The 24340-nt window shown below is 42.6% G+C and overlaps 1 protein-coding gene and 1 long non-coding RNA gene across 3 annotated transcripts in view; one reads left to right on the top strand and one right to left on the bottom strand.

Annotated features, from left to right (window-relative positions):
- Positions 1-24340, top strand: part of VAV3 (vav guanine nucleotide exchange factor 3) — a 571528-nt gene that overhangs the window by 328600 nt on the left and 218588 nt on the right. The window contains exons 18-20 of one of the 2 annotated variants that reach the window (XM_033916404.1): positions 1536-1558; positions 4463-4546; positions 18316-18361. In XM_033916404.1, the coding sequence (XP_033772295.1) occupies positions 1536-1558; positions 4463-4546; positions 18316-18361 (153 nt within the window). The remainder of the gene's footprint in view (positions 1-1535; positions 1559-4462; positions 4547-18315; positions 18362-24340) is intronic. The other variant, XM_033916405.1, reaches the window with a different exon arrangement.
- The window catches only part of LOC117346585, a 146813-nt gene that overhangs the window by 31657 nt on the left and 90816 nt on the right, over positions 1-24340 (bottom strand). The gene's annotated exons all lie outside the window — the stretch shown is intronic.

Below are 24340 nucleotides of genomic sequence, written 5' to 3' on the forward strand. Positions count from 1 at the left end.
CTGTCTCTAAGGTGGCTGAAGTCTCAATTTTTCCAGTTCCTTTGTAAATGTATTATTTCAGAATATTGTGCAATTTCCAGAGGCATGAATCATGCATAGGCTTATTTCATGAGTTAATGCTTGAATCAGCTTGCCCAGTGCAAGTTGACAGTGCTTCAGGTAAAACCTTCTCCTCCTCCTGAAGGTTTCATTTAAATACTTAAACTCCTAGTGGAGCTGGATATCTCCAGCCATTTAGAAAACCCTCACATTTCTTTATGGGATTATTCATAATTTGAAGGGAATTTTAGCCCCTTTTCCCCAATCAATTGGCAGTTCTAAAAATTTCAAAACACCTGGGATTATTTGTATGTGTACACATTGCATGATATATTTCTTATAGTTGAGGTTTATGAATTAAACTTGTGCTAAGAAGTGCAAGCATTATTAATATGAGCAGATTTCTTAGCATGTGTTAAAATATTAAGTATCAGTCTAGTAAGATGACACATTAAGCTTGTGTGCATTGCACACATCTCTCTAGAGCAGGGGTGTCAAAGTCCCTCCTCGAGGGTCACAATCCAGTCGCGTTTTCAGGATTTCCCCAATGAATATGCATAAGATCTATTAGCATACAATGAAAGCAGTGCATGCTAATAGACCTCATGCATATTCATTGGGGAGATCCTGAAAACCCGACTGGATTGCCGCCCTCAAAGAGGGACTTTGACACCCCTGCTCTAGAACTTAAATAAGTTGTTTGTACCGTGTTCTTGATAAAATGTCTTCTAAATAGCTTACACTTATACCAAAAAACAGTAAACGATCTTGACAAGATGAAAAGTCATACAACAGAATTATCACATTACAATCAAACTGATTATAATGTTGGACCTATTTCTGGCTAAAAAGAAAAAAAAATGGAAGGAGACAAAAAAAAAATATAGAAAACAAACTCCCTTAAAATGCTAAGAGGAAGAATAACTAGACTTCGCTCGTTGTGTCCTGTATTGAAAGCCATGTGGGTTCACTTGGACATAGGTCATGCAAAATCCACAGTCAAAAGCCTGCTCTCCAGATAAGGAGAGAGCAGATGGCAACGTAGTCATAGACTCAGGAGCTTGCTTGAGAGCAATGAAGCTCTAGTCAAGAATGCGTTCTGGACCTTGTTGTTTCTTGTGGGTTTTTTTTTTAAACATTTTTATTTATTTTTCTTTACTTTTACGTTTAGTGTTAAAAGCTTTTTGAAATACAAAAGGTGATAATTAAAGTTTTATGGCATTGTTACTTGCATTTATTCAATCATTGTGACCAACTATAGCAGCACTTTTTAGCTATGATTCAGTTGCCTGACAAGCACCAACAGGGCATGAGAACACCCTTTGCAAAACAGCAGCTGGCCCAGCCCCAAGGCTATTTAAACTAGTTACAGGTTATCAGTTAGGGAAACAAAGCAGGAGTAGCATTTTGTCAAGGCAGCAGAGCAGGGTTTGAACATACTGTCCAATAAATCCATTTGGAAACCTTCATCATGCCAGTTTCTAATTTTCTTTCAGATTCTGGGACTCTGAAATCTGAGGTGAGAATTGCATTTTCTATTTTTATCTAGCATTTACTGTGAAGAAAGCCTTTCAGCCTGGTCTGCTACAATCCATTTTTGTCTGCATGCATTCTTTAGCAGCAGGTAACCTCTACCTGTAGAAAAGGACACCCTGCAAGCTAATCAGGTCCTCGCCAGGAGATAGCTGTGAATTTCCTTTAACTTATTCCTTCACAGTGCAGGGCTGTAATAATTTGATTGTGTTTTGGGGATGAAGTTAAGCTGTAGTCACTGAACTGGCTTTAGAATAAAGCCATCTATTAAAGATACTGGGAAAAATTGAGCTACTGAGCAATCTTTTTCAAGCTAAGGAGAAAATCCTCCCCTTTTGAATTCTACATCGGTAGTCTAGTGGTAACCTGTAAATAGCTGTAATCATGCACCTACAATCTTCAATGTGAGTGCACAATAGTAACAGCCTGAGCTTTGCAGTAATTCATTACCAAAGAGCCACTCATTAGCCAAGGATTTTATTGTAGGTTATCAAAAAGCCTTAAACCGGGACTACATGCATTCTCAAGAGAACAGACATATATAATAGATGACAAAGTACTTATCAGCGATCATAAAAGGTGCCTTATTCTCCCTAGCTGCTGTTTTCCTTGAATACTAAAATAAATTTGAGTGTTCTGCTAAAGTGGTAATTTTTAAGTCATTTACATGCATAAAACAGAGGTTTAGTTGCAGTCTTTTAAGTTCCTTTACGGTATCCTCTTAATTCCACAGTCTTGCATGCACATTTCCACGCTTAGCATGCAAAATTGCACATGTAGGTTATAGACTATTGGCAGTTATGAGCATAACATAATTGATAAATTATTTGCTAATTGGTGCTGATGCCCAATATTCTGTCATAATTGGTGCTAGTTATGTATGCAACTGGACGTAATTGCTGCTCTATAAACTCGCAGCCTGCTATTCAAAATAATTTAGTTGGCTGCTGACCGGGATAAGGTGATATATCTGAGAGTTGAAAATTTTGAGAACTACTTTAAAGCACCGAATTCTAAGATTATTGAAATTTGGTTGGGACTAGCCACTAATATTCATCAGCATTTAACCGGCTAAGTGTCACTGAATATTGTGGTTAGTGCTGAACACAAAACTGGCTATCTGGGGGATGTTCCAGGGTTGGAGTCAGCACTTGGCTGATAAGGTACTGATATTCAGCGCTTAAGCGGCCAGGGTTAGTGCAAAAATGGGATCACATAAATGTCTGCCAACATGTTTCTATAAGAAGGCGTGGGTTAGGCACGTGGGATCTCTTGGAGGAAGAGATGATGGTTACTGTGGATGGGCAGACTGGAATGACCATTTGGCCTTTATCCGCTGCTTAAGTGATGAATATCGACTTATGCAGCTGTGCATTGGCCGGCTTAAAAATAACTGCATTTTCGGTTTTAGGAAAGGACAGACATCCCAACTGGAACAGCTCCCCAAGAGGGGAGTATCCAGCCATACAAAAAGACACCCCACAAGCACAAACACCTAAAATCCTTAAATGCAAGGGATCGACTGGGTGACATGAGATATCCTTTTAGGTTCATCTCCCCCCATTGGGGGGGGGGGGGAGCTGTAGGGCCTTCTGTCTCTCTACATTTTCTGTGATACCAGGGACGTTCTTCTAGTGCCTATATGTTATAGCTATTTCCTCGCCTTAGCTTGCTGGGGAGTGCCGGTTTCTCTTGTTGCTTTGATGCTCTGATATACCTGTCTCAACCCGGTAGCTATCAGTGGAGAGTGTATTTTTCTTGTATTTTTACTGATTACTTGTATTTGAGCCTTTGGTATTTCTGTTCTTCATGTTGCCTTGTACCCTTTCTAATAAAAATGATTACAAAAAATAAAAAATAACTGCATATTTATTGCCAAAGCTCGCACAGGTTCTGGGCTTGAGTATCCAGGAATAATGCCATCAGCGATGAGCAAAATACTCACTGCCAACAGCTGAATATTGACCCCTTAGTTCTCAAAATCTCTAGTGTACGCATGGGAGGAGGTTAACCGGGTCAGGGGTGTGCCAAACATTAATACACTAAGCTTCTGGAATCATGTCAGTTATGTTTATGATTGCAATATTTAGTTACAGACATTAAAAAATCCTTGTATATCACAGCTGTATACAGACATTTAAAAATCCTTGTATTTTACAGCTGTAAGCGGTTAACAATAAGAAGCTAGACATTCCTGGGAATTACAAAATAAATAGATTTTTTTAAACTAAAGCCACAGCATATTTTTGAACAATTTTCTAAATTGTGCATAATCTTGTGTTGCTCTTACATTCTGTGGAAGGGAGTTCCAAATCTTTGCTGCTTTGATAACCTAAAGTCTGTGACAAATAGGTTTTATATTTAGGAGACCAAAGATGGCTGCCAGTGAGGGAGGATGTGTTTGATGTCCTCTATTGTCTTGGATACTTTGCCGTTACCTCAGTGCCTAAATGCAGCCCACATGGCAAGTGGCGTTTCCCCCGATGAGACAGATGTAAATCATACTGTTTGTGCAAGCTTCTTTGGGCAAACTGGCTGCTTGTGGCGTGGAGAAGAACTGAGGCTTTGGGAGCGATGTAATGCTTAGCCTAGCAGGTCCTACTCCTCCTTTGCATCCTGGCACTGAACCTCCATTGGAGGCCCATGGGGCAGGACTGTTTCTGTGGGTCTGAGTGGGCTGAATCTGGAGGCTTCTATGGGCCAAGATCTATCCCAGTTATCTCCTTCGGGCTTGGTTTTGCAGGGAGAGTCTTTGGAAACATCGGCAGCTACAGGTGCTATTACTTTACAACTGCTAAAGCAAGCATCTGAAATCTCACTCAATGCGATCTGGCAAGCCCTGGAAGCCATTTATAATGTCTCTTCTAAGATTTTGTCTGCGTTTGAACAGGGCATGGGATGGATTCAAAAGCTTGAAGAGAGTGTTGCAACTTTAAAGGCGAAGGTGGAGGCTACGGATTTGCAGTTAAAACAGGTGAAAACCAATCAGTCAATCTATTCTTATGCAGGATAAGATGATATATCGGAGAGTTGAACATTTGAGAAGTACATTAAAGTTTGAACTTAAGATTGTTAAACTTTCCCTGTGTGATAACAAATACACCTAAAGGTTTGTTTGATAAACTTTTGATAAAGGTTTTCAAATATTACATTACATTACATTACATTAGGGATTTCTATTCCGCCATTACCTTGTGGTTCAATGAAGAAAAAACCTTACCACCATTTAATAAAGTTTACAATCTACAAAATGTAGCAGCTCTCTGGTTCAGCCTGAACAAAGTGATACTCCAACTGATAATAATTTGAGCCTAACCAATATCCTGGAGACATCTGCAGAAGAGGTGATCTTTCGGAATACTTTGCTGGTTTCTTTTGTATTTCAACAAGACAAAGAGGCATTGTTTAGACTTAAAGTTCAAGATTGTAGATTTTTGGGAGGGAAGGTGAATATATTTCCTGATGTATCTACGAGTAAGTGGACCCAATCTCGTCGGAATTTTTCTTTCCTTTAGACAAGAGGTGTTAGCTTTAGGTGTCACTTTTCAATTAAGGTATCCCTGTAAAAGTGTTGTTTCCTTGAAAGATGTTAAATATGTTCTTTTTTGAACCCTCTCAACAGCAATATTTTCTTGAAGGCAAAGTGTTTGATGTTAGTAATTAGTGCAGTTCAAATTATGTATAAACAATGTACCTCACTGCTATTGTATATTTAATTTGAGCATCTATCTTCTGCTAGATTTTCCTCCATGGTCTCCCATTTTGATCTGGATAGCATGCTAGACTTTATTTTCTTCTTTTTCGGAAGACTTGATTTTATTTTTCTTTAATTCCGTAATGCTGAAAATGTGACAAAGTATGTTTGTTTGCTTTGTATACTGTGTCTGCCATGCTGCAATCTTTCATACCATGTTGGCCACACATGGTTTGCCGCTCCATGTCTTCCATACTATATTGCATCATGCACGCTTGCCTTACAATTTTTGCCAAATTGGGTCATACTGTATTAACCATGCTTTGTAATACTATGTTTTTCATATTATGTTTTGCTGTACTATGCTCGCTATGCTATGTCTCACCATACCATGTTTTGTCATGTTATGTTTTACCATGCTTTGTTAACTATGTTTTGCCATTTCTGTCAATGTTTGCCATGCTATCTTCTACCATACTATATCTGAGAGTGTGGCACAGGGTTTAGAGCACAAAAGTGGAGCCCGATCGACACCTCTATGATAGAAACGAAGATCCAAACACAGGAGTCGTAAGGAAGAGATGTCACCAGCCAAGACAAGATTCAATCAAATGATCTTTATTAGTATGTTGTTAGTAGAGACTCAACATTCAACTGAAGTGCTACATAACAATACTCTCTCTCTCTGGGCAGAACAGCTAGGAACCAGCAAAACTCTCTGAAGCTCGCCCTTATTAAGAAGTTAAAATGCTTGCAATGCAGACGGCAAGTTAAATACAGGGTTTAGAGCTATAGCCTCAGCATCCTGAGGTTGGGGGTTCAAGCCCATACTATTCCTTGTGTCCCTGGCTACCATGAGAATAGGCTGTTCTTATGCTCTTATGTCTAGGTGTATATTTAGGTCTCCTACTATTAGGGGGGTGTTCTCTTGTATCATTAGATTGGTCAGGAATGTATTGAAGTTTTCCTTGGCTTCTGACCACTTCCCTGGTTTCCGTTCTTCACATTCAACAGAATTGTCACTGCTAGACCTTATCTCTACCATACATTATTACCACGACCATCAAAAATCTGTCATCCTTATTTCTCTTGACCTATCAGCAGCCTTTGATACTATCGACCACTCTCTTCTTATTAATAGACTCAAAGACTGTGGTATTACAGGTCCAGCTCTTTCATGGTTCATATCTTATTTTAACGAACGCAACTTTAAAGTCTATGTAAATAATGAAACCTCTGCAGCTATATCACAATCCTATGGAGTCCCGCAAGGATCGATTCTATCCCCATTACTATTTAATATCTTTCTTTCCCCTCTTCTTACATTGGCTCAATCTATCGGATTCACAATCTTTGCTTATGCAGACGACATACAACTTCTTCACCCAGTCAACACTTCAAACATCTCAGACATAAAAGACATAAACAACAAACTGGACATCATAAATGATTGGCTCTATTCAAATAAACTTTTCCTTAATATAGATAAATCCCGAGGCCTTCTACTTCCAATCAAAACATGTGAATCCTTATTGGAAAAAATTTCTATCAAATCCACTCCACTACAAATGGAAACAAAAATAAAACTATTAGGCATCATCATTGATAGGGATCTTACCTTCCACGACCATATTAGTTCGGTCGCAAAAATCTGTTTCTACAAACTCCGCATCATTCGGTCGCTAATTCCAATCCTTGAGACCGATTCAATCAATATCCTAATTCACTCCTTAGTCATCTCCCATTTAGATTATTGCAATTCGCTTCTCAACGGTCTCCCTCAAAAAGAAATCCGACGCCTACAATTAATACAAAACACTGCAATAAAACTCATTTATAAAATAGGCAAATTCGACCATGTCACTCCTCTTCTAAAAGAGGCACACTGGCTCCCCATCACTCACCGTATCACCTATAAAATCATCTTGAGGGTCGACCAAGATGGCGGCGATGTAGAGGAGCTGCGAGAGACGCTGATAATAAGCTCCTTGCCTGTATTTTTTATACCTGAAATCGATGCCTTCTAAGAGGAAAGGGGTGCTTAGGGTCTCTGCCTCGTCGGCCCTGACGTCCACCCCGATTCAACAGACGATGGATCGTTTCTTCGCGCCTTCTCCGGCGCCCACACAAGCTGGAGTGGAGAGCTCGGCGTTGGGCGGTGACGGGAGGGAGTCACTGGCCCTTTCGGGCACTGAAATATCGTTGTCTCCTTCGGCCCCTATGACACCTCCGTGTCCGGCAACAGCCGAAACGCTGTGGCGAGAGACACACGCTTCCGGAAGTGAAAGCGTGGGGTCTCCCGGCGAGGGCACAGCGTGGTCGGCGGAACGGCAGATGGAAACAGCAGCAGCAGAGAGAGGGGATCTTTCTCTTTCCCAGACGGAGGTTTCCATGAATAGCATCTGGCAATTGCTTCAGAGGATGGAAGGGAAAATTGAAAAATCAACTGAAGAGGTAACAAAATTAAATGAAAAATTGGAATTATTGACTGGGTCAGTTGAATCTATGAAGTTAGAGTATACAGGCCAAGCCAAGCAAATGCAGGTGGATATACAACAATTGCAACAATTCAAATTGGCTTCAATTAAAGACAGCTCCACTATTCATAAGAAACTAGAACAATTTGAAAATTTTAATAGGCGTTTGAACCTCCGCTTTCTAAATTTTCCTCAAACTTCAGGAATGTTACCTATTGATTTGTTGAAAAGATACTTCATTGAGAATTTGGAAATTTCTTCTAACTGTATTCCTCCAATTAACAAAATTTATTATCTACCAAATAAAAAGATGCCTGACGGAAATGGAAAGGCTAATGGAAATGAGATTGGGAAAGTAAGAGAAGGAGAGACAAATATGATAGATTTTGCAAATGTGACGGCTTTATTGGAACAAACGATAACATCTGAAATGGACAGAGCAACACTATTAGTATCATTTGTTTTTGAACAGGATGTGAATATGATTATGAAATTGTTTTTCAAAAATTCCCAAAAATTGTTTGGGGGTCGGAAAATATGGTTATATCCTGACGTAGCTAAGACTACACAAGAACGGAGGAAAGAATTTCTTGCAATGCGACAACAGACTATAAATATTGGAGCAACATTTTTATTGGTGTATCCCTGTAAATGCCTGGTTAGGTACTTAGGTGTTAAATATGTTTTTTTTCTCTCCTAACCATCTGAGGGAATTTCTAGATGTTAAGCAGATCATTAAGGATTAAAGATCAAGGGATAATAATAGTAATGGGCGCTAGATACATTATGCCTTTCTTCTTTGCACTATTCCTTTAAATTTCTCTCTAATTTTAGTTTTGGTCACCCCCTGTTTATTGTGGTCTAAGAAGGGGTTTATCATTATGATGATTGTTGTAAAAGTATTATTGTGTTAAAAATTTCTTCCCTGTATTCAATGTAACAAGAATTAATTCTTGTAAAATAAGACTGTATAATTATAAATAAAAAATAACAAAAAACAAAAAAATCATCTTACTTTCCTTCAAAATAAAACTCTCTCACCAGCCCTCATTCATTGATAAACTTCTCATCCCCCAATGTTCCCCACGCACTCTAAGGTCAACTGATCAAAAACTTCTCTATATTCCCTCCATAAAAGACTTCTACTATACACGGAAAATAAATTTTGCTGTAGCTGCTCCAACTCTATGGAATTCTTTGCCACAGCAACTCCGCGATGAACAACATCTAGACAAATTCAAGACAGGCCTAAAGACTTTTTTATTTTGTGACACATTTGGCTGTGCTTAGACTTATCTTCTGTTTTTCCTTTTTTTTTTTTTCCTCTTTCTTTTCTTTTTTTTTTGTTTTTTCCTTTCTTTTCCTTCCTCTATTCTTTTCCTTACTTCTATTTTCTCTTCAAGCATCCAACCGCTTTAATAAAGCGACCCTACCCTATACGTTTTACCCTATTCTCACTTTTTCCTTTTCTTCTTAAACATGTAACTTTTCCCCTCCCCTCCCTTTTACCCTCACTCTCAAGTTTGTCTTGTCGATAACATTTATGTTCGCACTATTTATTTTAAAACGCCAATTATTTTATTTTCTTATCTTTTTTACCTTTTAAATTTTATTGTTAACCGGCCAGATATTTGTTGATGGTCGGCATATTAAAAACTAATAAACTTGAAACTATAGCATACAAAGCAGTGTAGTGTGTCTATTAAAAGATTGGTCTTTTATTTCGCAGGTTATGATTTCCATTGATTATGATAAGAGTTCATTTATTGTGGTGACATTAAATAATTTTTTTGAATGAGTATGACTGCTACTCCTCCACCTTTTTTATTCATTCTGCATATATGTATTATCTTGCAGTCATAAGGAAGGAGGTCCCTTATTAATGGTCTTCTTGCATTTGCATTAATCACATTTATATCACAGCTCTATTTTGAGTCAATAAACTTATGGTGAAATGTTCAAACCAATTGCCAATAATCCAGTGATCTCACCTGTCTGGGGCATATATAGGAACCTTCATATATCTTCAATGTCCCTATCCTGATCCTGCCAAAGTTGTTCAAATGGCAAGAGAGGTCAAAGTTTGTAACCCCAGCGGTATTAAAATACTGTGCAAAACTGTGCAAATAGTGCAAAATGGTGCTTAAATACGTGTTAGTTCATTGCCTGGCCCCCCGACTCGAGTTTCGTACTCTTCATCAGGAGGGGACTCTGTTAAAAACAAAACTTTAATTAAAACCCATATTTAAAATCATTATATTTACTGGTAACTGAATCATTACTATTATAACCTTTAAATCAAACATTATCTAAATAATAAATCTGTTCACTTGTTCATACCTGCATAGGTGTTCTAAACCGGGGACAGCACCGGACCAAGAGCTGACTGAGGAAACATACTATTCCCCGCTTTATACCCTATGACAACTATCATTCACTGATTAACCAAATGGAAATGACATCAAACAAGAGAGGCATGAACTATAAATTTAACCATTCGATTTCTGAGTTCAATCCATAAGGGGATAATGTGTTCCAATTATAAATAATATGTTGTTCCTTTTGTAATAAAAGTTTTGATATATCACCCTCATATTGTTTAATATGGATTAAAACCGTGTATTTAAGTTCTTCTAATGAGTGATTCTCCTGCAACCAATGAACAACCAGGGGGGCGGAGATTCTGCCTCTACGGATGTTGCTAAGGTGTTCTGTGATTCGTGTTTTGATCTTTCTACTAGTTTGGCCTATGTATAGTAAACCACAAGGGCAGATCACACAATACACAACCCCTTGAGAGTCATAATTTGTGCCCGTGGACAGCTCAAACTTCTTCCCTTGTAAGGCTGGGATTACTATAAAGGATTGACGCGACACGTGACAGTGCCCACAAGGTTGATGGAAAGGTAATCTACTGCTGGTCTGTTCTGTTCTCCTGTACTTTAGTTTTTCACCCAAGTTGCGAGCCCTGGTAAAAGAAAATTTGGGTTTCTCTATCAGAGTGGGATAATATTGTACTATGGGCCAATATTTTAAAATTATTTTCTTAATAGCACTGCTATTGTTGGTATATGGCAGCACACATACTGTATGATTTTCATTGTCCTTAACTGCTGGCCGCATGAGCCAAGATCGATGGCAATTCTTGGCTCGTTTCCACGCTCTTTTAATAATTTTTACTGGGTAACCCCGCTCTAAGAATTTTTTATACATAAATATAACTTGTCTATTGAAATTGGCCTCATCAGAGCAGATGCGTCGCAGACACAAAAATTGACCAACTGGAATACTATTCCTGAGGGAACGAGGGTGAAAACTTTGGTACTGGAGAAGGGCATTGCGATCTGATGGCTTTCTGTGTAGACTGGTGGAGATAACATTATCATATATATAAAGATTCACGTCCAAGAAAGACATTTGAAATTTGTCCTTCTTGTACGTGAATCTGATATTAGGATCTTTGTGATTGATTTCTACCAAAAACTCGTTTAATTCATCAACTCTACCCGTCCACACAAAGAACACATCATCGATGAATCTCTTCCAGCAAATGATATGGCGGAAATGACCAGAACTGTACACGAACGTCTCCTCAAATTGAGTCATATATAGGCAGGCTATTGTGGGGGCTACAGTGGCCCCCATAGCTACCCCTTTAGTTTGGAGTAGTAGTTTGTATAAGATAGTTCATCTTGCATTTGCAGCCATGTTTCTGTTACCAATAGTAGGCCTGGCTGCTCTTGTGTTTGCTAGTTTATTAGGGATCTTGCATTTATGTAGTAACTTGGCATTGAGAAGTAGGAATTATTGTAGGGGGGGTTATAATTTAACTTTTGTTTATTGTTCTGTGGTTGTCTTTTCTATTATGTGTTCTTTTTGTGGGGTCTGTTGCCTATTAGAATCTCTATCTGCCTAGGTATTGTATTAAAGTATCTAGGGTACTAATTATTAATGTGTGATTTTTGTACTTTGATCTAGATGGATCCTTTTTGAGGGTATTATGGGTATAGGTCTGTTCATTATTATTCCTTCTACTAGTTGGCCTATCAGTATTATCAACAGACCTGTTGTGCTTGAGTGGTGATTAAGTCAATAAAGTTGTTAACAATGTATGGTAGTACAAATTAAATTGTTAAGCAGGTTCGGTAATAATACAAATTAAGCAGTGCTATAATTAGGAAGTTATAGATATAAGGGTGAATCAAAAATTAAAGACAATTGTTAAATTATGCAATAATCGGAGCAGAGCTAACAAAATGGAACATATGTACTCGTTCAGTGCCTGTTGGATAGTTTGTCTATGCACAGTGCAGTGTTCGGCCTTTAGTTCTGTGGCAGCCACGAGGTCAGAAACATGGACGTTCTATTGCAAGATTGTACCATCGAAGAACAATGTGTAGTAGCGTGCTTTCTTTGGGCAGAGGGAGTGAAACCTATGGAAATTCACAATCGGATGTTGACTCAGTAAGTACATAGCACCATGACTCAACAAAAGGTTTATGAATGGTTAAAAGGTTTAAAGCAGGAAAAACAAGTGTAACCGATGAAGGTCATTCTGGTCGCCAATCAACATCACGTATACATTGACAGGGCGAATTGCTTGATTAGAGAAGACTGAAAGATAACAGTGTATCAATTGGCTGAAGATTTGGATTTTCTTATGCCATAATGCATGATGATTTGGGATACAGGAAAGTCTGTACATGACGGGTTCCCAAACAGTTTACCCATTTGTACTAGCCACAGTGTGTGGTGGTTGCGACCCAGTTTCTGAGATGGTGTAAATAAGATCTGGGTATTCTGGAGAGAATTGTCACCAGTGATGAGGCATGGGTGCATCATTATGACCCGGAGAGCAAAAAACAAAGTATGATGAAGTAAAGGAAGTGGCTTTGGTAACAGCCGAAAAACTTCTCTGCAGGAATACAGAAGCTAGTTGAACGATACAACAAATGCATCATCTTGCATGGGGACTATGTGGAAAATGATATATTCAGTTGCTCACAGTTACTTCTATTAAAGCCAGTAAATGTATTTTGCTTTTACTTTTTGATTTACCCTCGTATTTATCATTTATCAAACTTTGTGCGTTTTTTTTCCCTTGCTTGTTTAAGTTGTAGGTTCTTTCTGTATGGTTGAGTCTATTTGTTGTTGAGTGTTCTTCAGTTTTTAGTGTGGTTTGTTGTAGCTTGATTAGTTTAATATGGCTGCGCAGTTTGCTGTGCTAAAAAGCACCCCCCAGGTGATGTCAGCGGGGGTGGGGTGGGGGTGAAACAAGCTCCCATGCCACTCAGCCTGCCTTTCTTTGCCATTGGGGCAGCTCCTAGGTAGGCCGGAGCTGCCCTTGGGATCTCCCTTTTGTTACTGCTGCATTGCATGCTGAAATGTATTTAAATGTATATCATCATAAAAGTATGAATTAAAAATGCTTTGAAAACCTGATATTGCAAATGAATAAAATAGTAAATTGTAGTGCAGGAGCCTCCTGGTATTGTACAAATATTGATGATGTTTCGTACTTAGAACTCAGAAAGAATCAGTTGATTTTTAAGTACAGATCTTCTTGAACCAGGTATTTGTGATTTGCCATATTGTCTGATTAGTTAGTTTTTGAGGTCAAAGATTGATAACCAGGCTACCAGTAGTGGAAGATTTCTAAAATGCTTTTTTTTTCCAGTTATTTCTAAAGTAGTAGGAGACTTAATATTGTGTAGAAAGATGGCACTGACGTGTCTTCTAATTAAAGAAGGAAATGTGTTAAGACCTACAGAACAAATGCTCGACACTACAGAAAAAGCAATTCATTTTCACACATCCTCATGCTTACTTCTCTAGTTAATATCCTACACTTGGAGGAGATGTGACTGCTTTTATATCAAACAGAGAAAGATAAAGGAAGATAAAAACCATATAGCTTATCTAGTCTACCTAATCGTGCCATCTACTATCCCCTCCTCTCCTTCAGAGATCCAACATACTTGTCCCAAGCTTTCCTGAATTCAGATATACTTTTTCACCCAAATTCTCTAACTGGTGCCGATGTCGGCAGCTGCCTTAAAAGCGGCCGCCAAATGCGTGTCAATCATGCGATGGCACCTTTTAGGGAATTGCGCCTCCCTGGCCTACATTTCCAGCACCTATTTTTGCCGGGGGATCCTGAGAATTGCTAGGAAGAAAATTGGTAGGATCTTCCTACCGATTTTTATCCTACTGATTGTCCTACCCTGTTAGAAATGTAAAAATTAAAAATCTAAAAAGTCCAGGGCTTGTCATCAGCTGATCATGGCAGGGGAATCCCCGATTAACTGAGCTTGCAGGACTCCCCAAAATCACAGCTTTGGGGAGTCCTCCTAGCTCAGCTGATCAGGCTGAACAGACAGGGAGATCCCTATTTCCTCTCTCTCCCTCCCACCCTCCCATCCACTGATCCCCCCAGTCCCCCTCCAAAGAGAGCCCCTTCCTGCAGAGCCTGATACCCCCACACACCCCTGACACATCTCCATACCCCAACATCCACCAGACCCCTCCCGACACCCTACATCCTCCCAACCCCCCCCCCCTGCCGATAGGGCCGCCTCTTCAAAATGGTGGCCCTTCCCCTTCCCAGTGCATCTGGAGATCAGAGCAGTTTGGATACGAGAATGCCTCCAGCCTGTAGCTGATGCCCCCTTCCTGACGACGCTTTTTGCAAAACTCGAGTCGAAGGGAGGCTATGGGAGTTTCAAATTCGGGGATTCTTTATTGAGATGGATATCTGTTACGAGCGCTGGATTTGAACAAAGCATTTGCTACCTTCTTTTTGCTTGAAGATAAGTGTTTTTTCATTTCTTCTTGACAATTATTACTGTACTAGTGTTTAAGCCCGTTAGATTAACGGGTGCTAGATAACCGCCTCTCCTACTTTTTAACGGGTGCTAGATGACCGCCTCTCCTACATTTGAACCTGGGCAGAGGCAGAGCCGGGGCGGGAGGGAGTGACGGTGGGAGAGCAATTTCAAAGCCTCGGCAGCGGCGGCTCCTTGACCAATCCGCGCTTACAACGTCCCCACACTTGCGGTCTGGCTGGCTCCCCCACCAAAGCCCTTCGCAGCGGCAGCCCCTCCCGCATCCGTCCCCGCGTCCCAAGCCTCTCCGAAGGCCGGCTCCCATGAAAATGGTACCCCTCTGTCCAAAGCCGCGGCGGCAGCCTCCCTCAAGACACATTTCAAATCTGACATATTGTAATCACAAAACAGAAAATAAAATTATTTTTCTTACCTTTTGTTGTCTGGTCATTATTCATATCATGTAGGGGTCCCAGGCTATGGTTGGCTTTTGATAACTCGCTTGCCAGGGCCCCTTCTTTCTTCTTCCCTCCCTCCATCCCGGCAGCTGAAGACAGGCACCTCCCCCCAGTGGTCTGAGACAGGAGGGAGCAGTTAGGAGAGGGTCTGAGGGCAAAGAGGGGCTCCACAGCGTACAACCACCTTTCCTTCCCTCCCTCCATCAGGTGCAGTGCAGCTCCACCAATGTTAAAAGGAGCCGCGTCAAAATCGGAGCCCTGCCACTGCCGTAGCACGTTTCCCTCTGCCTTGGTCCCGCCCCTTCTCTGACATATGGGACCGCAGCAGAGGAAACGTGTTACGGTGGCGGCAGGGCTCCAATTTCAAAGCAGCTCCTTTTAACATAGGCGGAGCTAAACTGTACCTGATGGAGGAAGGGAAGGAACGGTGGGGCAAATTTCGGCAACGGCAGGAATTGTTTGGCGGGCCAAGCACCGTGAAAGTTTGTTTCTTTAGGCAGCCCCGGTTGTTTACTTGGATTCAATGTCAGCATTAGGGTTCCAGCAGTGAGAGCCGGGTGAGGAAGGCCGCCGCAGGCTCGCGGCTAGGTAAGGGGACAACAATGGCGCTTATGCTCAAGCCCCCGCCGCAGCTCCTCTCTCAATCCTGGTGCGGTTCGAGAGAGGAGTCGTGGCGGCGGTTTGAGCATAAGCGCGATTGTTGTCCCCCTACCTAGCCGCGAGGCTGCGGCGGCCTTCCTCACCCGGCTCTCACGGCTGGCGGCCGGCGAACCCTAATGCTGACATTGAATCCAAGTAAACAACCGGGGCTGCCTAAAGAAACATGGTAATCATATTCTGTCCTGAAAGCCCCCGCCGCAGCTCCTCTCTCGATTCTGCTGCAGTTCGAGAGAGGAGCCATGGCGGCAGCTTGAGCATAGTGCACAGTGAGAGCCAGGGGTGCGCATGCACACTCGTTTTTCTGCGACGGATCAGGGAACACGTTTTTTTAGTGTGCATGCGCGGCCTATCATTTTATTATATTAGATAAAGAAGGTTTAGGGACTGTGAGCGTTTATGATGGTCCCTGTTGTACAACCGGCGCTTGTACTTTTAACGGTACTTTATGCAGGGATCGGTTGGTGACTGAGCACATCACTTATATTAATGAATAGCATATTTTGTTTTTTAGATATATATTGGTTCTATAACTTGTGGAGTATTTTCATGAAATTGACCTTTTAACACAAGTAATTACCGTATTTTCACGCATATAACGCGCGCGTTATACGTGTTTTTACAAACCGTGCATACCCTTGCGCGGTATACGCGTGAGCGCGTTGTACAAAATTTTTTTTACATAGTTCCCTCCCCCGACGTCCGATTCACCCCCCGCAGGACCGCTCGCACGCACCCGCACCCCCACCCCGAAGGACCGCCGACTCCCCGACACGATCGGGGCAAGAGGGAGCTCAAGCCCTCTTGCCCCCCCCGACTCCCCGACACGATCGGGGCAAAAAGGAGCCCTAGCCCTCTTGCCCCGCCGATTTCCCAACTCCCCGACAATATCGGGCCAGGAGGGAGCCCAAGTCCTTCTGGCCCTGGCGACCCCCCCCCACTAGTTTTTCGGGCCAGGAGGGAGCCCAAACCCTCCTGGCCACGGCGACCCCCTAACCCCACCCCGCACTACATTACGGGCAGGAGGGATCCCAGGCCCTCCTGCCCTCGACGCAAACCCCCCTGCCCCCAACGACCGCCCCCCCCAGCCGACCCGCGACCCCCCTGGCCGACCCCCACGACACCCCCACCCCCCTTCCCCGTACCTTTCTGTAGTTGGCCGGACAGACGGGAGCCAAACCCGCCTGTCCGGCAGGCAGCCAACGACGGAATGAGGTCGGATTGGCCCATCCGTCCCAAAGCTCCGCCTACTGGTGGGGCCTAAGGCGCCTGGGCCAATCAGAATAGGCCCGGGAGCCTTAGGTCCCACCTGGGGGTGGGGCCTGAGGCACATGGGCCCAACCCGACCATGTGCCCAAGGCCCCGCCCCCAGGAGGGACCTAAGGCTCCCGGGCCTATTCTGATTGGCCCAGGCGCCTTAGGCCCCACCAGTAGGCGGAGCTTTGGGATGGATGGGCCAATCCGGCCTCATTCCGTCGTTGGCTGCCTGCCGGACAGGCGGGTTTGGCTCCCGTCTGTCCGGCCAACTACAGACAGGTACGGGGAAGGGGGGTGGGGGTGTCGTGGGGGTCGGCCAGGGGGGTTGCGGGTCGGCTGGGGGGGCGGTCGGAGGTTCTTGGGGGGGGCGGTCGTTGGGGGGAGGGGGGTTTGCGTCGAGGGCAGGAGGGCCTGGGATCCCTCCTGCCCGTAATGTAGTGCGGGGTGGGGGTAGGGGGTCGCCGTGGCCAGGAGGATTTGGGCTCCCTCCTGACCCGAACAACTAGGGGGGGGGTCGCCAGGGCCAGGAGGACTTGGGCTCCCTCCTGGCCCGATATTGTCGGGGAGTTGGGGAGTCGGCGGGGCAAGAGGGCTTGGGCTCCCTTTTGCCCCGATCGTGTTGGGGAGTCGGGGGGGGGCAAGAGGGCTTGAGCTCCCTCTTGCCCCGATCGTGTCGGGGAGTCGGCGGGGCAAGAGGGGAAGCAGCAGGACACCGGTAGGAGCTTCTACATGATGTGGGGGGTCGGGAGGCTGTGGGGGTGCGAGCGGTCCTTCAGGGTGGGGGTGCGTGCGAGCGGTCCTTCGGGGTGGGGGTGCGAGCGGTCCTGCGGGGGGGGATGAATCGGACGTCGGGGGAGGGGTGCATCAGGCTTTCAGGGTGGGGACAGGACTTCAAGGGGGAGAGGAGAGTCGGGGCAGGCGAAAGAAGAGGCGGGGTGGCCAGAGGAGAGTCGGGGCGGGCGACTGGAGAGTCGGGCAGCATGCGTGGTATATGAGTGTGCGCGGTATACAAAAATTTCTGTACATAAATTTGTGTTTTCCGCGCGCTATACCCGTGTGCGCGTTTTACATGGGTGCGCATTATCTATGTGAAAATATGGTACTATTTAACTCCTTAATATTATTGAGTTTGATAAACTTATTTAGAGCCAGATAGTTAAATAGTAATTTTGTTTTATGTGTGTTTTGTGGATGAGATTACAGAGATCTGATATACGGTTTAACAAAAAAAAAAAAAACCCCAAGAGCAATTAAAAAAAACCAAATTATAAATTGCAAATCATTTGGCATTTGTTATTGTTTAATACATGGTTAGCATGCACCTCTTAAGTAAATCTGTTCATGTTTTTGATTCTGATTTGTATTTTCTTGTACAGAAGCGCGCTGATGGATTCCAAAGACCATCAAGAAATCTGGACTCAGGTTTGTCTCCTTCTTAGACCCATGCATCTGTTTGAGAAAGATTTTCATGTTCTTGGTCAGAAGGTACTATTTTAACCTTTGAGGATAGGTAGACATATAAAGGGGATAAAGGGGATTACTCTTGATGTACCGCTTTTTCTCTGTGGTTACAATCAAAGCAGTTTGCAAATTTTAGACAGGTACTTATTTTGTACCCAGGGAAATTAAGTGTTAAGCAACTTGTCCAGAATCACAAGAAGCTGCAGCTATTTGAAAACTGACTGCTATATGGCAGTAGAAAGTACCTGCATAATTATTATGGGGTACGTTTACTAAAGTGTGGTAATGTTTTGTAATTATTGCATGCTAATTGCAAGGGCTTTGGTTTGGGGGTATTACTAGCATCTGCCCATGCAATTAACATAGAGAAATACAGTTTGTGCATGTTAGCCACAGGTTATGTGGTACACTTAACGTCACCTATCGAGGTGTTCTGAGTTATCTGCCTTATAAACAGTTCATGTGCTGGGACTTTAGGGTACAATGGTGCACCACCTAAAGGCATCCACAGTTGGATAATGAATATGTTAAATTTTCCAACGGTTCACGTCATGCATAGAATATGTCTCTATTTTTGAGGCCTAGTGGTAGAATGAGATGTGTTTGGACTTGAGAACGGAACAGGATGCTAGATTATTGGTTATTGGAGTCTCTGGGGCTCATAATCAGAAAATATAAACTTACAAAATGCATCCTAAATTGGCACTTGGATGTCTTAATCGCCAGGCCATTCAAGTGCTGATAATCAAAACCGCCTTTCTGGCCGTCTAGCGAGGTGTTCCAGCCTCAGGATCCAGAGCGCGAGATGGGCGTGATGGAGGCATGTTATGGGCAGGCTTTGGGCATGCATAAGGGTGGGTTAGACTTGGATGTCTTGCAGCAATAATCAAACATTTTATAAGATGTCCAGGATGGAACATAGACATTTGGAGCTAGACCTGTTTTAGAAGCATCTAAATGCCACAAAGATGACCGCTGCATGCATCAAAGTAAGACATCCCCACACTCCCCCAGTGCTCACTGACCCTCATCTACCATACAAAAAGGAGAACAAAAGGTACATACTTGCTCTTGAACAGCAGCATCTGGTATGGGTAATGTGACCATACATCCCGTTTTTAGATCCCCTGTCCCTTTGTCCCCACGCACAAATTCAGGACGCCGAAACATCCCATTTTCAGAAAGAGCATCACAAAGCTCTGTGTGGGGACAACAGGACAGGCGATCGTGAAGCATGGGCTCTCTCCCTGCTTCCCCACTGCTAACGCAGCAACAGAGCCAGGTGAGGCGAGTACAGCGACTGCACAACGGCCGGCCCAGAAGCCTTCTCCTCGACATCAATTCTGACATCAGAGAGGAAGTTCCGGGCCAGCCAGGTAGCGATTGGCTGGCCTGGAATTTCCTTTCCAACGTCAGAATTGACGTTGGGGGAAGGCTTCTGGGCCGGCTGTTGTGCAGTCGCTGCACTTGCCTCACCTGGCCCAGTTGCTACATTGGCATTGGTGGCAGGGAAGCAGGGAGAACTTTGTGGCAGCGGTGGCGGGGGAGGCAGGGAGAGAGAAAGAAAGAGAAAAACTTAGGGGAGTATGGTGGCGGTGGCTTGGGGGGGTAGGGAGAGAGAAAGAAAGAAGGGGGTCAGGGAGAGAGAAAGAAAGACAGACAGAAAGAAAGAAGGGGGGGGGGGGCAAGGAGAAAGAAAGAAATGATGCACAGTTAAAAGGAAGTGCAACCAGAAACTCACCAGACAACAAATGAAGGAAAAATGATTTTATTTTCAATTTAGTGATCAAAATGTGTCAGTTTTGAGAATTTATATCTGCTGTCTATATTTTGCACTATATTTGTCTATTTTTCTATAGTTGTTACTGAGGTGATATTGCATATTTTAAAGTCATCTATCTTGACCTCTTTGGAAAAAAAAAATAATATAAATGATGATTAACATTTTCTGTGCGTACAGTGTGCTTTGTGTTTTTTTTAATTTTATGGTTACCATTATGAATTAATAAGATATTGTGTATACATGAAAAATGAATGGAAGCATTTGGGGTGGGGGCGGGGCTAGGGTGGGATTGGGGGTGGGGGTGGGACTGAAAATCATTAGATGTTCTGTTTTGATGGAAAAAATAAATGGTCGCTTAGTAGAGCATCAGCTGCTATAGAGTTACCCGGTGGGCGGGCTAGAGAACCATAGAGAGGAGGACCCTGGCCCATAATGCACTCTAACCACAACATCTATGGTATTAAGTATGAACCCATCAAAACTCACCCAAACCCTACTATATTGTCATATAGGTGCCACCTGCAGCCATGAGAGCTATTGGAGTGGTAGGCAGGTGGGTATAGTAGGTTTGGGGAGAGTTTTGGGGGCTCAATATAAATTATAAGTGGGTTATGGTGAGCTATATATCTGACACCCTTTATGTGGAGTTCACAGCATTGCCCTGTAAAGTGCCCTACTGCTCTGTTGGGATGTCTAAGTGGCCAATCCATTACTATGCTGGTCCCTCCCACGTCCAAATAGTCTCTGGATTAGGATGTTTTGAAGATGGATGTTTTTGAATTTTAAATATGGCCAAAAAAGTTAGACGTACTAAAGGCCAAGATATCCAAATAGGTCATTTTCAAAAATAACATTTAGACATCTAGCTGTTTCAAAAATGGATGTTTTCCCACCCTGATATTTGAATGTCTTGTGAGATAACGTCCAAAGTCGTACTTAGATACACTATTGAAAATGCCTTTCTCTGTGTACATTTAGAAAGGAGTGGATATGGTCTGCTGTCTCCTTTGTTTTTATTCTTTTGTGTCTTCCTTCTTTGATTGTAGAAAATCTCTAAAGACATGCCTGTTTGACACATTTACATCTTAGTTGTGCTACTGTTTTAACTTCTCCTTGTTTTTTAACAGATGTATTCTTTTATTGATTGTTTTATTTTGTATTTCACATATATTGATTGTATGTATTTTTTTTCAGTTGTGAACCGCTTTGAACTTTTGGTATAGCATTATACAAAAAAATAAATCATTATTATTATTATTGCTATGAACTGTACTGTACAGATGTAAATTTTAAAAGTAGTTTATAAATATTTTAAAAAAGAAGTTACTGTGGATTAACTGTAGGCTACAGTCCAGGCCTGTTCCCTGTCCTCATCCTGGCTGTGCAGTTAATGCAGAAAGTAGCGTATGCTGAGTGTCAAGTCACCATCTTAACATGCTAGCACATGCTACTTCCTACATTAACTGCTTAACATGCTGTGGGATCTCTCAGAGAGAGAAAGAGATAATGGTTACTGTGGATGGGCAGCCTAGATGGGCCATTTAAGAACATAAGAATTGCCGCTGCTGGACCAGACCAGTGGTCCACCATGCCCAGCAGTCTGCTTCCACGGCAGCCCTTAGGTCAAAGGCCAGTGCCCTAACTGAGTCTAGCTTTACCTGCGTATGTCCTGGTTCAGCAGGAACTTATCTAACTTTGTCTTGAAACTTTGGAGGGTGTTTTCCCGTACAACAGCCTCCGGATTTCTACAACTCGCTGGGTGAAGAAGAACTTCCTTATGTTTGTACGGATTCTATCCCCTTTTAACTTTAGAGAGTGCCCTCTCATTCTCTCTACCTTGGAGCAGGTGAACAACCTGTCTTTATCTACTAAGTCTATTCCCTTCATTATCTTCAACGTTTCGATCGTGTCCCCTCTCAGTCTCCTCTTTTCAAGGGAGAAGAGGCCCAGTTTCTCCAATCTCTCACTGTAGGGCAACTCCTCCAGCACTTTAACCATTTTAGTTGCTCTTCTCTGGACCCTTTCGAGACCTTCTTCATGTACGGCGACCAGTGCTGGATGCAGTATTCCAGGTGGGGGCGTACCTTATCTGCCGTCATTTTTCTATGTTTCTAAGTTAGGTGGCCAGTACTTGAGAAGGAATAGCCTAATGGTTGATGGCAGCAGAATAATAACTGGGTTCAATTCTTGCTTTGGCTCCTTATGATCCTGTGCAAGTCATTTGGGGCCTTTTTATTAAGCCTCGCCGGGTCAACGCTATCTGAACCTATTAAGATAAGTTCTTATTTTGAACTCAAATTTATTGAACTTACATAGTAGTTGGAGAATTTTCACTTTATTGGACATTTATTGGACATTTAATTTTAGAGTGTTTTTCAACAAGCACTCTCTATTACCTTTTCACTCAAAATGGTGCAATGATTGATTCTATAAAAAAACGCTTTTTAGGGGTTTGTACCCCAAATTGAAGTTTTTTTACTCCATCTTGGATTCTGAGCGCCTCTCTCGTTTAAAAAGGTATTTAAAGTAGTTTGTTCCTTTACTAGTTTTTTGCCTTTTTATTAAGCTACATTAATTGCTAAAGCACACTTGACTCAGGAAAAATAGCCTAACACAGGACATGCTAAAGCATTCTACATTAGTTTGGCCATTTGTGCACGCTAATTGGGTGATGTGATATTTATTAGTTTGGGATGGGGGTGTGTGTTACTGGTGAAGAGTGCGACCAAAAGCAAAAGAAGACAATAAAGGAAAAGTTGCAGAGCCAGGATTAATTTTGTTAATATTTAGATGTCAGTTCATATACAGTCTCAAAAATCCACATATACTTTGTACGTATGGACCTGACCCGGCCATGTTTCAACTAAACCGTCTTCCTCAGAGGTCTTAATTTATGGGGTTCAGACAGGGAAATGTTAGCAGGTAAGAACCTAATTTCTTCTTGACGTCGCTATACCGGTTCCAGCATGTATGTATTTTAACTGTAGATTATCAAAATGGCTTACTGAGTTCTTTCCAAGTTTTCTAGCAGTTTTCGATAGTGCCATGCAAAGTTATTACAACAAGGTCATTAATATTAAAATAATCACAGGCGATTCTCTATAATCGCTGAGTGATTCTCTAACCGCGTCGTGCCCATATTTGCAGCCCAATTTTACTGACAGGTCTGAGCTGTCATTGCCTTACTTTCTGATCCATGCCAAGAACACGAGAATTGCCGCTGTTGGGTCAGACCAGTGGTCCATCGTGCCCAGCAGTCCACTCACGCGGCAGCCCCCAGGTCAAAGACCAGTGCTCTAAAATGAGTCCAGCTTCACCTGTGTACGTCCCAGTTTAGCAGGAACTTGTCCAGCCTGGAGGGTGTTTTCCCCTACAGCAGACTCCAGAAGAGCGTTCCAGCTCTCCACCACTCTCTGTGTGAAGAAGAACTTCCTTATGTTTGTACAGAATCTATCCTCTTTCAACTTTAGAGAGTGCCCTCTCGTTCTCCCTACCTTGGAGAGTGTGAATAGTATGCCTTTATCTACTAAGTCTATTCCCTTCAGTATTTTGAATGTTTTGATCATGTCTTCTCTCCGCAGGTAATGTACCGGGGGATTTTATTTGTGTAATGTTTGTGTCTAGAGAGGTTACCTCGTGTATTAGTTAGGAGATGTATGATGGCCTCCTAGCCACAAAAGCAGCAAAACTAGACAACCAAATCTCCAATCTACTGACGACCCCAAACTACAAAATGTTCAGAAAAGAAATAAAGACACTGCTGTTCAAGAAATTCCTGAAATCGACTTAATACCGCAAACATCTTCCCATTTCCCCTGAAGCATCCTGGTCTACTCTTTACCTCCCCTGGAAATTGCAAGATATCGTCTTTTGTAATCCGCCTTGAACCGCAAGGTAATGGCGGAATAGAAATCACGTAATGTAATGTAACGATAGTGATCAAATGCACTGACAAAATGTAGGAAGAAGTTTGAGCGACGAGCCGAAGCCGACCCTAGCATAGCAATAGCAAAGGGAAAGTGAGGAGTTTACTGGTGGAGAGTGGGCATGAAGAGTGCTCCCCATGTTAAAATTTTTTCAATGACCGCACACTAATGCTAACACTTTTCTATTTGTTGAATTTTTGGCCACACTAATTAGGGTAGCCAGAAATTCAA

Source organism: Geotrypetes seraphini, chromosome 12, assembly GCF_902459505.1.
Source record: "Geotrypetes seraphini chromosome 12, aGeoSer1.1, whole genome shotgun sequence".
Classification (NCBI taxonomy): Eukaryota; Metazoa; Chordata; class Amphibia; order Gymnophiona; family Dermophiidae; genus Geotrypetes; species Geotrypetes seraphini.